The 17,329-nt window shown below is 38.2% G+C and overlaps 1 protein-coding gene and 1 long non-coding RNA gene across 5 annotated transcripts in view; both read left to right on the top strand.

Moving 5' to 3' along the window:
• antxr2a (ANTXR cell adhesion molecule 2a) overlaps positions 1 to 2,527 on the top strand; it is an 87,705-nt gene extending 85,178 nt beyond the window's left edge. For both annotated transcript variants that reach the window (XM_028033980.1, XM_028033979.1), the window contains exon 17: positions 933 to 2,527. In XM_028033980.1, the coding sequence (XP_027889781.1) occupies positions 933 to 989 (57 nt within the window). In that variant the 3' untranslated portion in view covers positions 990 to 2,527. The remainder of the gene's footprint in view (positions 1 to 932) is intronic.
• An 11,002-nt stretch (positions 2,528 to 13,529) lies between these two features.
• The window catches only part of LOC114155278 (uncharacterized), a 124,638-nt gene continuing 120,838 nt past the window's right edge, over positions 13,530 to 17,329 (top strand). For all 3 annotated transcript variants that reach the window (XR_003597712.1, XR_003597714.1, XR_003597713.1), the window contains exon 1: positions 13,530 to 13,838. This is a non-coding gene — a long non-coding RNA (uncharacterized LOC114155278). The remainder of the gene's footprint in view (positions 13,839 to 17,329) is intronic.

Consider the following 17,329-nt stretch of genomic DNA (forward strand, 5'->3'; position numbering starts at 1 on the left):
CTACCAGTTCCTGTAAAATTGGACTAAGAACTAATAGTTTGTACTCAGAAACTGAAAAATGAGATACTGATGGATGAAATGCAGCGATTTTCTCTCCTTCCACTTTATTCTCTTTAGAAGAGAAGATAAAAAAAAACTGTTTTCTTTTTCCCCTCATTATTTTCTCAACCCATTAAAACTGTGTATGAACCCTGACAGTTGAGGTTATTTCTGAATATTTCAGATATTTATTTACATATTTTGTTTTTTGATTCCACATAAATTGCATATATTTCGGTATTTGGCTGCATTTCCTTTACACATCTTCCAAAAATATTCAGTGAGCTCATCTTAGTTCCTCAAACAGGCATTAATGGATCTAATTTAGGGTGAGTGGGTTCGTGTTTGAAATCAGGTTACAGTAGGAACGCAGAGACACAGGAGCGGGTTCAGTGTGTGTGTGTGTGTGTGGGGTGTGTGTGTGTGTGTGTGTGTGTGTGTGTGTGTGTGTGTGTGTCTGGTTGCGAGGCAGTGGAGGATTCGCTGTGTGAGAGCTCCCTCTTGGTGTCAGTTGGCCTACTGTTGGTGGAGCCTCAGACACACAACAGAAGGAGCCGGGACTTTACAGGAACCACCGTTTTTGTTTTGTTGTGTCTATTATCAATGCAGCAAGTTGACAAGTTAATACTTTACTTTGCACTTTTGTTTTTGGTTTACTCATCTCTAAATTTCCCATAAACATGGAAATATTCTGTTTGCCACCACAACTTTAATGCTTTTATTTCTTAATCTCTTTTTTTTTTTTTTTTTTTTTGTAAAACAAATTAAGAACCAAATGCTGTGTTGATCAAATTGAACATACCGTTATGTAAAATGTCTTTAGGATAAAAATTAAAAGAGACAAATTATAAAGTGAAAGAAAACTTTGAATGCTGTGTTTTTGTCATTTTCAGGGCCGCTGTGTTAATTTCAACCGTGTGCCACATCAGGCGAGCAGAACTACTGTGTGAAAGTGACTGAGCTCATGGCTGCCGACCAGACAACAGATTCAGGGTTATTTTGGTTTTGCCAACGTTTCTTGCAGCTGGAACCACTACACGTTTCCCCGGCCGTCACTTTTTACACCGAGCTTCCTCTCTTGTAGATCTCTGCATCATACCGGCTGAAACATGTAATGTTTTAATGTTATTTTTAACCTCTAACTTATTTACTGCCTGATTCCGAATCTCTTTTCTTTGTTTGTTGGTTTTTGATAAAAAAAGAAGAAGAAAAAAAACGAGCGCCTCAGAACTCAGCACTCAGTCTGTGTTAGCTTTTCATGTGCACCGAAGACTTAACATATTCTGACCATATTGTGCCTTCTGAAAAAAAGCCTGGTTTCATGGACACAGACGGAAACTATCTATAAAAAAAAGAAAGAAAGAAAGAAAGGGGGCTGTTTGCCTTTGGCGTGGAAGTCGGAATAATCCCAGCGGGGCCTCCAAAGTGCAGTAGTCCGTTTTCCTTTTGGCAATGTCTCATCTCGACTCTTCTCCAACTTCAGCGGCGCTGGATGCCCGGCGGCTGCCCTCTGACTGGCTTATCCTGTCATTTCATCACTGAGAAGTGCACACGCATGACAAATTGTAGACAGGACGCCCCAAGGTGTTGGAAGGCACCAAGATTTTGCCCTTTAGTTTTTTTTTTGTTGTTGTTCTTACAGATACCTTCCTTTCATTATGCGCTCGGGACAAGGAAATTAATAGAGCGTTATCGGACCGCAGGACAGCCTTCTGAGCGGGACGCGTCTCCAGCTACGTTTGAGGGATTGATGCCTTCCAGACCTTGACATGGCGCTTGGTGTTTTCGGTTCAGTCTGCTCTCTGCTCAGTAAGGCGTAGCACATCACGGCCGATAAACAGGCCTATCAGTTAGGACTTAAGCTACAGATGCAACTGCACTCCCTTCGCCTGCGTCACAACTCGCCTGTTCCCCCAGCGCCCGAATATCAAAGTTTAATTAAAATAATTAAAGGCAACAGCAAGCAGCAGCCTGTGAAGACTTGGCTGTCTCTTTTTTTATGCCTTTTTGACTTTGAATGACCTATAACTGTGCAACCAAAAAGGAGGACACGGCGCCGCGGCGACGGTCCACCATGTCCAAAACGCAAACCCAAAGCAACGGATGCGACGGACGGATAAGTATTGTTCATTTCCAGAAATGATGCCCCCCTTCCCACCCTGATATCCCCCCCCAAAAAAATCCGGGGTTATATATTTATATTTATTGTAGACTTCTCAAGCGCGCTGTCATGACGCCATTCCTAAATGATGTTAGTGTGAGCGGAAACACTGTGGGGGAGGAAAGGGGGCAGCTGAAGAAAAAGGCTCGAATGATCCAGTCACTTCGGATACCGTACTTCAGACGCAGAATGGATATTCGAGTCGAAACCTGACAAAGCGTGCCGGCTTTGACGGGAAGCGGTATAGACAATGACCAGTGGCTGGGTCAGTGGGATGTCTCCGTGCAAGCAGGGAAGCTTATCAAATGACACTAAAAATAAGTTCAACAACCATCAAGTTTGAGAGGGAATGGGTCTCACATTCGGGAGTACGTGAGACGGGGCGTCGGGCGGCCAACCCGCTCTAATTATTCCTTTGTTTCGGCGCCTTCCTGATTGGACGGACATGAATAATCCCAGGTCCAATCCTCGGGGTGCGCTGGTATGTCTGTCCTTTTTAAACGCTTTTAGCTCCTTGCATCATTTTTACAAGTTGATATTTAGTTGAGCGTCTGACTTTTTCTGAAATTTGAACACGTAGGCGGCGTCTGCTTTATGTTGCCACTAAGAGCGCAGGAATGCTATTAACCTGAACTAATGAGGTATTTACATGTCCGTCACAACACGTCACCTTCTGAGTACATTATTACACATCCTGGTTGCACCTATTGCTGTTCATAGAAAATTAAAAGCAATAGAATTTGGTTTTTTTTTTATTGATGTCACCAATAAAATCAATTATTTTTGTAATTTTTTTTACCTGTATTTGTGTGAAATGCTGTACAACTGGTTTTTAATCAACATTTGCAATGTTTCTTAAATTCAAGTTGGATTGCATGTTTGATTTTTTTGTTTGTTTTACACACCAACCAGCTCAATAACTAATCCATTTAAGATCAAACTGTCTGTAAAAATGAAGCTTTTTGTATTTACAGCACCTTAAAATTCAGATTTGAGTCACAAGTTTGGACTTGTGAGCTGCAGACTGAAACATCAAAAAGCATGTTTCTCTTTATTTCTTTTAAATGTTTTATTATTGTATTTAAAGCTTATTTCTGTTTTACACTGTTTTTCATTATTAAAATCTGTTGTGTCAAATGCACAAACAGCAAAAAGCAAACAGCGAGTTGAGTTTTTTCCTGTGGCTTTTATTAACACGTGTGTGCTGGTAGGGGTGGACACGCTGAAGGCTATCTTTAATTGGGCCCTTCCAGATTTATAGGGCCCGACAGTGAGCGTGATTATAGTGTGTGGGCGTGTGTGGGGGTGCGCGTGTGTAGGCGTGGACGGAGGAGTGGACAGTGTGTAGCCTCTCCCCTGGTGAAGTCGGCTACCGGAGGCACCAAACACAAAATGAGTCTGAATCCCTCTGAGGTTTTCATCGCCCTAAAAACGAGTTCTTTTAGTGAAATATGTGTATTGGTGCAAAGTGTGACAACACGCGACCTGAGGTGTGTGTCTGCGTTACACACACCTGCATCGTGAACACTCTGCAGCCCAGCATTAATATCCCAGCACTCACCAAAATAAAAAAGGCTTTTCAGGTCAAAGAATTGGAATGAAATCATGTTGAGTTGCTTCAAAAAACGAGTTTCCTAGGTTGACTTAAAAATTACTGAAAACATGGAATTTGTTTTTTGTATTTTTAAGGTTCTATTTGTTTTGAATCCTGTGATTAAAACTAAAAACTCATAATGTGTTTAATTTTTAAATCAAACCTTTGTGGCTATAATAAAATATAATTAAAAAACCACACAAAATCAACATTTCAACCTGGAAAAAATGCAAATGTAACCATGGGAAACTTGTAAATTATTGAAGCATTTGCATTGAGGATCTATGTGATCTCAAACGTGACGAAAAAAAAAATATATATATATATATATTTTTTTTTTTTTTAATTTTTTTTTTAAAGTCAAAGTATCTATATAAACTGTATAAATACAGTCAAGTTGTGGTATTACAAATTATTCTTGTCAGACTGCTGTAAATGCTTTTTCATACAAAAAAAATACATAAGCAGTACACACAATTAATTTAAAATGTCTATAAATATTTAATATTTAAACTCAAGTCAATTTGTCATAATTAAAACAAATATGGCTCACAAAACAAACTTTCGATACATTATTAAAAAATGAAATAACAGCAACACCCATCTGTGTTTTCTCGCATTCAGAGGAAAAACGTCTCCACTGGTAAACGCTCTCCGCTTTGTTTTAATTCAACAAGTAGAAGAAAAATGATAATACTGATAATATGTAAAGATACTTGGCAGAAAAAGAATATTTTCAACATTGTTAAGTGATCGGCTTGGACCATTTCAGCCAGTAAAGAACACAAAATGACATCAATATTTTTTATTCAAATCAGAATTACATGTAAATAATTGAACTGTTCTGTGTCATTTCCTTCTTCGTATTCATCAGTTACACATGCCACCATCACATTAAGAGTTATTTAATGCCAACAAGTCTAACAAAAGCAGAAATAAATAAGTTTGTGTGCTTGTCAAATAAAAGCAGCTCTAATACTTCCTTCTGAAATTGTTTCACTTCCAAAGACAGACAATTAATCGTATTAATCCCTCACAAAGAAAACGCAGGAAGATGAATTTCATGTGTCGTTCTGGGAAACAAGCAGTTGGAGGACAAAGCCTCTGTGGAGTTGTGAAGAAAATCTGCCTTGATTATTTTCTGAGAAACAGTTTTTTTTGGTTGTTTTGTTTTTTTGGTTTGTTTGGAGCACAATGATCCAACAACTGTCAGGCTCTAAAATTTGGTCCAGTTTGTAATCTTGTCAGCCTTTATTTTAATGACTTTAATCAAACATTTTGGCAGGTTTTAGTTACAGATTACTGAGGAGGTGGTTTGTCCGAGATCAATTATTGTGACGTTCTGATAAATAGAACTGTAAATGAACCATCTGCAGATAAAAAGATTTCAATCTTTTTTTATTCTGACAGCATAATTTCACAGTTTACTTCCTACTTGTAACTGACCAGTTCCCTTAGACACATTTCCTGTTTAAATCTCAGAGTTTTACAGTCAGCTTTGTTAAATTTCACTTGGTTCGCTTTGATTGGTCCTGAGCTCGGATCAGCAGGTATAAAAAATATTCAGTGGAAAATTTTAATTTTCATGCTTCCTGTATGAACTGAAGCAAAGTGTGCGATTCAGATGAAGCAGCTATTAATGGACGTGTAGGACCTGCTGTTTGTTTGTTTTTTGTTGTTGTTGTTTTTTTAAGATCTATTATAACATACATTAAAAAAAATGAAATTCAGACAAGGGAATTTAAAAGTGGTAAGTTAAATGAACAAAAAAACTCACTATGTTAGAAATTAGAGTTGGTAAACTGACTGTTGGTGCCACATTAAATTTAACTAATTTGGTTTTTGCAGAAGAAATAGTAAAATAAACAGATATCAAACTGCCATGTTTTCAGATCTGCTGCGTCACTTTTATATTTTTGTAATTAATCTGATATAATTCAAGACAAATTTATATTTATCAGCACTCTAATGTTCTTTTGTCGTCTTTTAATGTGTTGATTTATTAATGTAAAGAGAATGTATCAGTTTAAGTCCCACCTGTAAAAGAACGGTAATTACAAACTTACTGTTTTTGTGTTCAAACCACTTATTAAAAGCTCTCCACACCAAAGCAATGCAAGAGTGGCAAGTAGGAAAAAAAGCGCCTAAAAAGGATCTGTTTTATCACAGAGAGAAGATAATAACTTCTACCTTTTGCTCTTTGTGTTGTTAGTGATAAATTCAATGTAACAAACAAACACTCCTCATGTCTGATAAAATAATGTTTCTAAGGTCTAACATTTTCTTATGCTACAGCCTTATTTCAAATTGTATTAAATTAATCTTTCTTCAAAATTCTACACAAAAACAGGCCAGTATAATAATGTGGAAAAAAACGTTCTTCAGTGTTTTTGCAAATTTATCAAAAGAAGAAAACTAAGAAACCACATTTGCTGAAGTATTCACAGAGTTTGTCATGAAAATGGAAAGTTTTCTGTTTCCAGTGATGGTTCTGGAGAAGGAACCAGAAACATTTCTGCTGCTCTGACTGTCCCAATGAGTTCAGTGTCTAGACGCACTGCACAAAACATTTCAAGGTTTTATGGTTAAAACTTGTAAAAGTTTCTGTTATATGTATTTTTTAATGGACGCCAGAGAAAGTGCTGGAGGATCCTGACTTTTCTTTGGCTGCTTAGAGCATAGAGTGAAAACACATTGCCCCTCACCCACCTGTTGCTGCACACTGCTAATTAAAAAACATACTAATTGCATTGGCAGATTATTTCACTTCTTACCTGGGTAAAATAGATTTTTATAAGTGAACTTATCTGTTCAGTGAATACTAATAGTACTTTCTATCAGTATTCAAGAATTATTGGCTTAAATCAAGCTGAAAAGCTACTTATAAGTTAGTTTTGTCTTATTTCAAGTGAACTAAAATGTTTACACAAAAAACTATTTTATAAGATTTTATGTTTTTGCAGTGTGTATTTGAGATATGTGTATATGTGTTTTCATTTTTGTTTAACTCTATCAAAATATTAAATACTTGGTGTAGATTTCACTATTAATATAAAGACATTTGTTATTGTCAAGAGACAGAATAACTGTTGCTTTTCAGTTTCATGTATCTGTCCATTAAACACAGATATAAAAACGCTAAGAGTCCCAAGAATGAGCAATAAACAGAAAAACATGAAAAGTTTTCCAGAACTGCAGAGAAGCTCCGTTCATCCCACCAAAATGCTCCCCGCACACTTTCACTGTTTTCTAATTTCAACAAATAAGTTGCTTGTGTGTTTAATTGCTTTACAGCAGAGCCTGTTCATATACCAGGCTGCCACTCAAGCTTATACGTCAGGCAATATGTAAATTCGCTCCGTACAAAGAGACACATCGCCATGCAAGAACAAACAGAATAGTTTGGAGATGAAAAAGACATCTGAGAAAAGAATAAAGGAGTCGACTTACCCCAAAGATGTTATGTGTTGAAAGAAGCTTAGGCGCTGCAAATATTTTATTTTTTTTCTTTCCCCCTGCAAAGTTTTCTTAGTGGAAAATTCACAAATATGATACAAAAGACGTACATGGCGGGGGGGGGGGGGGGAATCAGGCAAAGTTATGGAAGTTGAAAACTTCACCCCCCTGAAGTGAGTGGATCTGACTTTTGAAAGGGAAATTATTCACAATTTTATCTGGAGAGGGGTGGAACAAAAACCTAATTTGGAATAAAAATCACATGACCACAACACAACCAGAAAGTCTTTACTTTCTTCTATTTTTATGACAAGGGAAAACCACAAAGCAAAGTCCTAAATCCACCCTGAGCTGCGCCACAAGGTTCTGTTTCCACAAGTTGATGGAGGCTGCTTAGCTGCCATTAAATTTCAACCTCCACTTCCCCTGATAAAGTTTCTGTGGCAGGCAGGGAATGGGCTTATGCAGCTGTTTCCCCTCCCAAAGCTTCGTCTGGCTTCCCAGGTTATCCCAATTTGCACAGCTGTCTGTGAGCTTTGGGTAACCGTGGGATCAAATGGCCGACCGCTGTGCGAGCCGCCCAGACCCCGTCAGACGCAGAGGGCAGACAGGCCGCCCCGAGAACAGCTTGTTAGAGTTGACACTCGATTTTATGCATTGTATTTCTGAGAGCATTACAAGTAAATCCCCTCTCAGGCGATACGGAGGGGCTGCTGTTCGGCGACGGCTGTGGAAATGCAGGTGGGGGGATTAGGAGAGCTCCACGGTTCGGGATTTCAGGGCTTTATCTTGATGCTCTTTCCCGCCAGCTTCCTGTGAATTTTAAAGCCCAATATACTATATGTGCTGGTAAAGATTTAGGACCTCTGTAAGATGATTAGGCTGTTGATTTGTGACGGTTTACAGATATTTCTAGACAACAGTAAGACGGAGGAAACCAATACGTGTCAATCCATAAAGCCCAGATTAGCCAGAAAAAAACACTTGCTCTCAACATGAGTTGTGTTTTACTTCTGCTTTTTCTTTTACTTGGGAAATCTTTAGTGTGAAAAAACCAAAAACCATTGAATCAGCTATTTAGGATATTGGTACGTTTTTAAGTTTGAATCCTGGCTGTCTGTATTGGTTGTGGTTGTGCAAAAACACAAAATCTTACCGGTTTCTAGTGCAACAAGTGAAACAAGACAAAACTGTCTAACAAGTAACTCAAAAAATACAGGAGCTTGTTTTAAGTTAATAATTCCTTAATGATTTAAAAAAAATACTAATTGTTGGATTATTATTATAAATAATCTCTAAATGTTGATTTTTTTTAAAAATACTACTTCTATTGGCAAATCATTTCACTTATAACAAGACATTTTTTCCATGTCATAGGTGAAATAATCTGTCAATACTTTATCAATATTAAGGAATTATCAACTTAAGCTCCTATATCTTGCTGAAAAGTTACTTATAGGTTAGTTTTGTCATATTTCAGATGTACTAAGATATTTTCACTAGAAACTAGACCAAAAATACTTGGTAAGATTTTGTGATTTTGCAGTGTGTTTTTGGAGGTCTTCCTGTTTTGTGGTTGTTTTTATGTAAATAACAAAAATATTGTTTCTAGTGCATTCTACCTGCATGAAATAAAGCCAAACTCATTGTGAAAATAGCAGATGGGTAACACATGCACGGTGTTTCCTCTCCCACCTACAGCTACACATGAATAACCCCTCTTCTTTTAAAGCAGACTGCATTTGCACCTGAATCTGAGTTGAGTGACGCTGCTGCTAGGTATGAAATAATGATGGCGCAATATGTGTGCTGAAGCTCCGCGGGGCGATGCGTGGAGTCAGACGGCTGGGTGAGCTCACCTGTCGGGCCGGAGGGGTCGTCAGGCCGTCTGGTCTGGTCCCTGCTAATGATCAACCTGCAACATAATGGCTGTCATCTGTTAGCATGGGCCGACGCAGGCGGTCCGCGGCCTGGCTGATGGACAATCCTTTGAGCCAATGGCGGTGGGCTGTGTGGGCCTGGGCTGACCCAGTGGGGGTGGAGGAGCGGCTGTGGACCCGGGTCGAGTCACCTTGCCAGTAGCGGTCTTTAATGAAGCCAGAAAGGAACATTGGCTGGAGGTGTTTGTGTGTAATCATGTCACATTTCCAAAGAGGCCCGAGCAGAGGAGGCAGCAGATCGCCTCTGACTTCTCCAGCAGATGTTTGGAAATGGTGCTAATGTAGTGGATCATGTCTGTGGGTGAACAAGCTGTGAGGAATCCTGATGCTAATAAGAACTGAGTTATCTCTGGAGAAAAGGGGTTTCGGATTTCTATGGTAACAGAAATGTCCAGTCATAATACATTCACCACGGCATGATGAAGGAATGTGGTTTTATTTCTGTTAATGTATACTGAAACTACTGTGTTGGGTTTAGCTGTGACCTATTATGCTTCCTTGGACAGGTTAGGTTAGGATAGGATTGGTATGGGGTATACAAAACATGTTCATTACATTTTTTGCAAAAGATCGTTCTTAGATGATGAGATTTTAGTCTTCTCAGCTCTAACTATTTTTAGCTTCTTTCAGAATGAGCTGTTTTAGGGCGTCTTGTCACTTTAAATCCAGATAAGTTGCTGCTGGTCACGTCCCCCAACTCAACATTTACACTCCAATGTAGAAATGGAAATTTTCAGACTGAAAATCTGGTGACTGAGAAGTCTACTTGTCGATGTTGCCAGATCTTTTCCTCAGCCAAGCTTTGGTTGACTTGTTGGAAAGTCCAATGATCCCCGAGGTTTAATTAATCAACAATCGGAATCACATTCCCCTTTAAAAGGGATCGATGTTTCTGGGAATCTGTGGTCAGTAGATGATCCACAGTCACTACATGCAAATCTTTTTCTTTCTTTTCCGAATAAAACAGCAGCAGGTGGTATTTCTGGTCTCATGACTGGTGTTGAACTCAATAAACATGCAATTGGTCTATATACCCAAATGGTTTTAGTTTGCTTTTAATAGACCATTAGAACTGTGGTTAGTGGACAGTTTGTGGGTGTCTTACAGTCTTTGAATATTTGGTGCATATCCTACAGCAGGTATCAAGTTCCTTTTCATTTCGGGTCATATGAAGATCATTAATGCTGTGCCAGAATCCGTTGATAAAACCCATTAAAAAACTGTTCAAAAAGTTAATAAATAGTTGTGTCTGCATTCAATAAGTTTAAAATTAAATAATATTGAACATATTTTGAAAATTATTAGTGCCTCTTGGGTTTTGGGGTTTTGTGGGGGTGGGTGGGAGGGGTTTCTTTAAACTGTCAAAATCCTTCATTTGTGGAGTGAATTTAGACATATTTCTAAGAAATGTTGCTATATTTACGCTTACGTATGTCCGAAAGTGTGACTTTTTGTTACTCTCCATATCATCACAGACTAAAGCTTTACATCAAGTAAGACCGAGGCAGCAGTGCAGTAGAAGACAGAAATACTGCCACCTGCAGGTGGCAGCTGGAAGTCACTTAAACCACTGGCTAATGACCATGTTTGCAGAAAATTTGCAATAAACTCAAAAAAGTGCAGGAATCTGTTGATTTTGTGTGAATTTCGTCAACGGCAGAAATTCACGTTTTATGTTTATGGAATTCACGTTACATAAACATAAAATATTTATGTTAATATTTTTCACAGTCTTCTTGTACATCCTTCTAAAAGATACCAGCATAATATCTCAGTCTTGTTCTGATTTGTCCCACCTTTGTTTCCTCAATGTTTTTTCAAATTCAAAGTCCAGCCAACCAATGGAAGAAACTCACTTCATCCATTTGTATCCAGGATCTCTTTCTTCTTTTAGTTGGTCCAAAAAAGTGTTTGACCTGCAGAAAGTCTATTTGAATTTTATTTCCCCTTTTTGGTTGTCAATACTAGGAATTTTGCCAAGCAGTTCAACAATAATACCTTCATTATTTTGAGTGTAGTGTCTTTCTATCACTATCTTTATCTTGTTAGGTGTTAAAAAGCATTCCCACAACTGAAGTGAGCAAATCTTTTTCTTTCTTTTCCAAATATACAATTATACATTTTTATTTTTAAGAACAAAACACAACACAAAACTAAAGTTCAGCATCGCAGTTTTAAAAAAATTAATAGAAACAAGAGAGAGAAGAAACCAATGAAAATTTGGGTGCCTACATATTTTATCATTTTATAATCCAAGTCCAAAAGTTAATAAGTGCTTTAGACAAAATGGTGGACAACTGTCCTTCAGTATAGTCCAAGAAGGGTTTCCATATGCATCCAAACACATCAGTCTTAGAGTGGATGAGGCATGTGGGATCTATTCCAAAATAAGATTTATCCACCCAAAAAAGGTAGGCGACTTATTAGAAATCCACAGAAGGTTAGAACATTACACAACTTACTCTTGCTTTTGTTTTTAATATGTTTACTTGGTAGACAGAGGAGAAGAGACACTGGATTGAGATCAATGTTAATTTTCCTGATTTCAGCCAGGTATTTCTACACTATAAAAATGTCTGAACCTGGCGTTTGTTTCGGTTTCTTCTTTACAGATTCAGTGAAATTCAGATTTCTGTCCTCTCTCTTTCCTTCTTCTTGAACTGTCCCCTCCCTTATGTCGGCCTCATAATCTCCTCCGGACGGAGGATCTGCACCGATGTTTACAACCTGAGCTGCTGTGCTCGCTGGGCCGAATAAACACAGCCCTCCCACAAGCCTGGTGCCACTTCTCTCCATGGCTGGCATCGTTTAACATTATGATATTTTCCCGGTGTTTGCCCACGGATGATGAGGCTCTCATTGCTATGCATGTGCCAGATGAATCATAAACCTATACCATATGCCGTTGCAATTTGCTGATGGGCCCAAGCTGTTTTGGTGGATATAAAATCCAGGGATTATGGAGGCTTGATCCTCTGTGAATGAGGGGAGACAAGGATGGGGAGATGGAGAGAGTGGAGGAGGGAAAGGTGCTAAGGGACACGCCTTCTTCCCGCTCTCCCATTGGTCCACAGGTCAGTGACAGTAGGAAAGGTGGAGGGCAGGACTAAAGCGTGATGCCTCCCACAGCGTCTAATCTACCAAAAGGCTGTGAGGTATTAGCTCAACCTGATGGCTGCTGAAAACAAACAATTTCCCATGCACACAGGCAACAACATGTTTGTCACCTTTTCCCCAGAGTCATATGGCGCCAATTGAAGTATCTGTCAAAAACAAAGGGACAAAAGCCTTCAGGGAATTACTGCTGTTATTTTCCCTCAGAAATCAAGAATTACACAGAGCCAATCAGCTTCTCTGTTAGTACTAAAAGCAAAGCTTGTTTGCTAACAAAAGGTGAGGAGGATGATAATTTTTGATTGTAAACTAAAAGCGAGAATTAAAAGCTCAGATTGCATTAGTCTAAATGTGCTCAACTTTAGGTAGGATGGCGTCATCGCAGAACAAATGAAATTTTCCTTAAAAGCTTAAAGCTGAAGGTGATGAAGAACATTTGCAGTAGTTATAGTCAATATCCATCATTTTAAAAATCAAACACACATTTGTTGACCAGTGTACTGTCATAAATTCATAAAAAATAAGACCAGTAGGCTTTATGGGGACATTATGGGGACCAAAGCTTAATCTTAATATTGTGAACACTTTTGTTTAAGATTAGGGGGAAGGTTTAGAGGTAAAGCATAAATTGAGTTGTAGTCAGGATTAGGAATACATCACTAATCATGGTGGACTGTCCTATGCTTTATAGGATGGGATTTAGTAAGTTGGCTACTTCATTACACTCATTTTCAAAAATGTAGAAGAATCAAGTAGTTAAAACCAGATGTTTACAGTGTATAAAAAGAGAAAGAATATTTTCTTACTGTCTGACATTAAACCTGATTAAACCACTCATGTTTTAGGCTGGAGTAGTTTTCAGTTTTTGTCCTCAGGATCCTCTGTCCATCTTTTAGAAACACCTGAAACATGGATTATTTAGGGTTGAAATCATCTGACAGTACCTAAAATTCTAATGTTTTAAATGTATTTACTTATGTATTTAATCATTTATTCATTTTATCCAAAAATTAAAATGTTTATTTGTGACTCTGAACTACTTGGTGACCTGGGTAATTTTACATTTTCTAATAACAGGTCAAACTTCTCAAAATCACACGGTCACGTAATCTAATGTAACACCTGTACAAGCTAGAAGTCGACCTAGTTCACACCGGATTGGCTGACAAAATCACGTGACTTGATTCGTGACGTCCTCCAATGCGCGCGAAACGTGAACTTCCGCTTTGCTTTGCTGGCTTTTCCAAGTGGTTAAACATAACAATCACGGGTTTAATTTCATCACAGTATCGGTAAACAATGAAAAGCGGGTAACCGACCCTGCCACTTTTAACCGACAAAGTCACTTCTACCTTCTTTGTTTGACTGTTTTTTTTTTCGAGAAACATTTTAACTTTAAAACTCGGAGCTGGTTTTCTGCTCGGTGCAGCTCAGATCATTAGCAGCGGATGTGACACCTGTTGACAATAAAGCAGCACTGCAAATCATCAGCTTCACGTTCTGCTTTGGGAAGGACTTTTAGTCACAAGAACTGGTGAGTTTGGCATGTTCTGTTTGTCTTACTGTGATATGAGCTGAAATTTTAATGAATGTTTGCATCAGAAATAGTTTTGTTGGAGTTAGTTTAATACAAATATTCAAATGTACAGCAACATGTATTAAAAAGCTGCTAGAAATGCATCTTTTGGAGGAATAAGCCTCCTCAGGACACAAGTGTATGGACCTTACCAGAGGGGCCGCTTTTCATTGGCTGATGCCCATTCTACGTGGTCACGTGCGTGGCCATCTCACAAACACACTTAGCTTCCCGTTAGCTAAGTACAGCATAATGGCAGAACTGATACAACCTCTACACCTTGAAGCCTGTCTGCTACACAGTCTTACGTTAGCTAAACAGATCAATATGCAATGTGTCTGTATCTGACATACACTAAAGATTTTATTTTAGCAGAAAAGGCTTTGGACTAAACTGTTACTCCTGTTAGCCACGTTAGCACCAAGTACAGCTAGTCAATCAACCATCACTGTGTTCAGGGAAGCGCTGATTAATAATCGAGAAATAAATATCAAGCCTGGAAACTTGATATCGTAACGGACTGAATGTTATGTTTTTAACGTAATCTTTGCTCATCTTGCAGGGAGCAGGTGTAACAGGTGTGCTTAAACTACAGAGAGAGAGAGAGAGAGTAAAAAGGTAGGAGTGGTTTTGAGTTGATCACCTGTTCGGGTTATTTTACCTTTGTTTACCTTTGCTGTGGCGCATTACAGCCGCTGTAGTTTCTAAACGTTGGACTAATTACCTCGTTCGTTTGTGAGTTTACGTCATTCACACAAACATCAAATAGAACAAATATATTTCATAAACAAATGGCTTCTACCGCGATAATTATGTGAAATTAAATTAATTATATCCCAACTTCAGAAGATTTGCCTTTACCTTTCCAGAGCTCTTTGGTTCCTCCTATCAGTCTGTAGCTTCTCATATTGACGTCATCAAACCAAATTTCAGATCTACCATAACTGACTGACACCTGCTGGACTCAGGTTTGCAACCAGCTTGTGACTGAGAAACCAGTAACCTCCTCCCAGATGATGACATGAACTTGTTAGTTCCTCTGTCCATTGTAGTGGATGATATATTGTGAAAATCCGGTAGAAATGATGCAGTAATCGACTCATGTTTACATAGAAACGTCACAAATTAATGCCAAATTTATATTTATCCTTAAAAAAAAATCACCATTTTGGAAAAGCAATTTTAACAAAAAAGTTTGACAACTGTACAATGAGTGTTAGGGCCACTGTAGATGGAAAGAAAAGGTAGTGTTTTTTATTTTATTGCCAAAAATCAGATATTTTGAGATGAATCTCAACTTTTTTTTAAAGAAAAACAGAGAAATGTAGGGAGCTCCAAAAGTTTAAAATTTGCTAGAAAATACTCAGAAACTTCTGGGGGGCAGGGGGGTTCTAGAAAAATTCTGAGATTAATCTCAACATTTTTTAGTTTTTTTTTCTAGTACATTTTTGACATGTCAAGCTCAGAAATGTACTTGTTGTTTTTTTTTGGGGGGGGGGGGGTTACTTTGGTTTCTTCCATATTATGTGTTTTTCTAGATTTCTAGCAGAGTTCATATTTATAATCTCACATTTTTGAGACCAAAACAACAACTTTCAGTTTCTGCTTTAAGTTGGATGAAGTTCTGACCCATCTGCTCATTGTTATTTTGGACACATTTACGGTAATAGACTATGATTACAGAGGGACACATTGAGAAGCTAAAAAGGCTGTAAATTGTTTACTTGTCACAATACATTGAAGGATTAAAAAAAAAAAAACTGTCGTAGCGATTATCCTCATTATCGTTCGCTTCATTTGTAACAAGGTTTAAAAAACTGTTTATTGATATTCAGCATTTTTGCTGAGAAAGTCAGTTGACAAAATGGGATGCTGGGAATTTAAAGATTAAAAAACAAACTGTAAACAATAGGCTTAAATTATTTTTCAGCTTTTGAACAATACTATTCAGCTCATGGAGGAAGAATTATTGTCCCTCTGCTGACGGAGGGCGGAGGCTTATGGATTAGGTTCAACAGCAGCATCTGAGTATTTTTAATGGATAAAAATTCTCGAGTTCAACTTTGTGTTTTACTCGACCGCACTTCGAGAGGTCACCTGAACTTAAACCTGTGATACTTTTAAAGGTTTAATATATCTTCTCTTAAGTAATTGCACAGCAGACCGAGGAACACCAGTGGAGAAAGACCTCGCCGAGCGCCATAACTCAAACTAACAGCATGTAGGAGCGATTAGCTCGTACTTTTTAATTGATTGGGTTCAGAGAAGCTCTATCTGGCAAGTTTTATGAGTCGGAGGGTCTCTTAAAGGCTCGGCCGCCGTAATTTGATAATCATTTTCATTTGGTAGAATGCTGGAGATCAATCTGATGGATGAATCCATCAGTCCTCGTAACGCACTCGTATAGGCTGCAGAGTTTGAGTGCAAGTCGTGAATTGTCTCTTTATGAAACACATTCCAAGTAAAAGTTGATGAGTGAGCTATTGCAGCAGGGAAATACGGCCGCACTTGATATTAATTAATATAAGACCTCAGTGCGAGAGTTCCTTGGTTTGTGACAATAAATGTCCCCCATTTGCATGAAAATGGACTCCAAAATTTAAATGGCAAAACTAAAGTGCCGCTCTATGTGGTGCGGTTTGGCAGGAAGTTTTGAAATAATTTATTCATGAGGCTGGCAGGATGTTGGGTCTGACCATCTGAGGTATCAGCGGAAAAGTTGCTTTCTTTCAGACTAACTCTTGCTTTTCACTTTGAAAATTAGATGCATTTCACTCCTTAGTAATAATCTGTATTGACAAATTTAATTTGACAGTCCATGTTCAACCATAAAGCAGGCGAATATTACCAAGTAAGTCAGAATGTTGATCAGGTGGAGACATCCAGAATAATCCGTCATCTCTAAACCCCCCTAAACCAGCTCTTCCTCCTTTTGTTTTGTTTCAGTTGTTCAACACTTTATCACCATGCAAATAACTCAGATTAACCCTCATGATTATCCTGTTTTTCATTAAACTCCACAAATCAATCGGATTTCAGCTAAGTGGTGTTGGTGCAATATGGTGAAACAAGTAAATAATGGATGTCTAAAGAATATTTGTGGCTTCACTAGCGGTCAAAAGCAATTAATGTATTCTGGGTTTATGCATTTTTGGCTGGATTCCTTTAATGGCTGTTTCCAAAGTGAGGGGTGTTCATCAAAATTGATAATTTTAAGATAAGGTAAAGGTGAAAATAGCATGTTCCTTCTTTTTTTTGTTTTTTAAAGCAACTAAAATGTAAAACTGGAGGGGGGAAAAGCAGTTGTATGGCAGTCCCACTTTCTTAAATCTATCTTCCAACTTGTTTTTTGGAAGGCATGCCAGCAAGAAATGACTTCTCTCCTCCATCATTACAAGTATAAAAGTGTGGAGTTTACTAAACCTTAACTGTAACTGAGACTAAAGCTT

Source organism: Xiphophorus couchianus, chromosome 12 (genome assembly GCF_001444195.1).
Source record: "Xiphophorus couchianus chromosome 12, X_couchianus-1.0, whole genome shotgun sequence".
Lineage (NCBI taxonomy): Eukaryota > Metazoa > Chordata > Actinopteri > Cyprinodontiformes > Poeciliidae > Xiphophorus > Xiphophorus couchianus.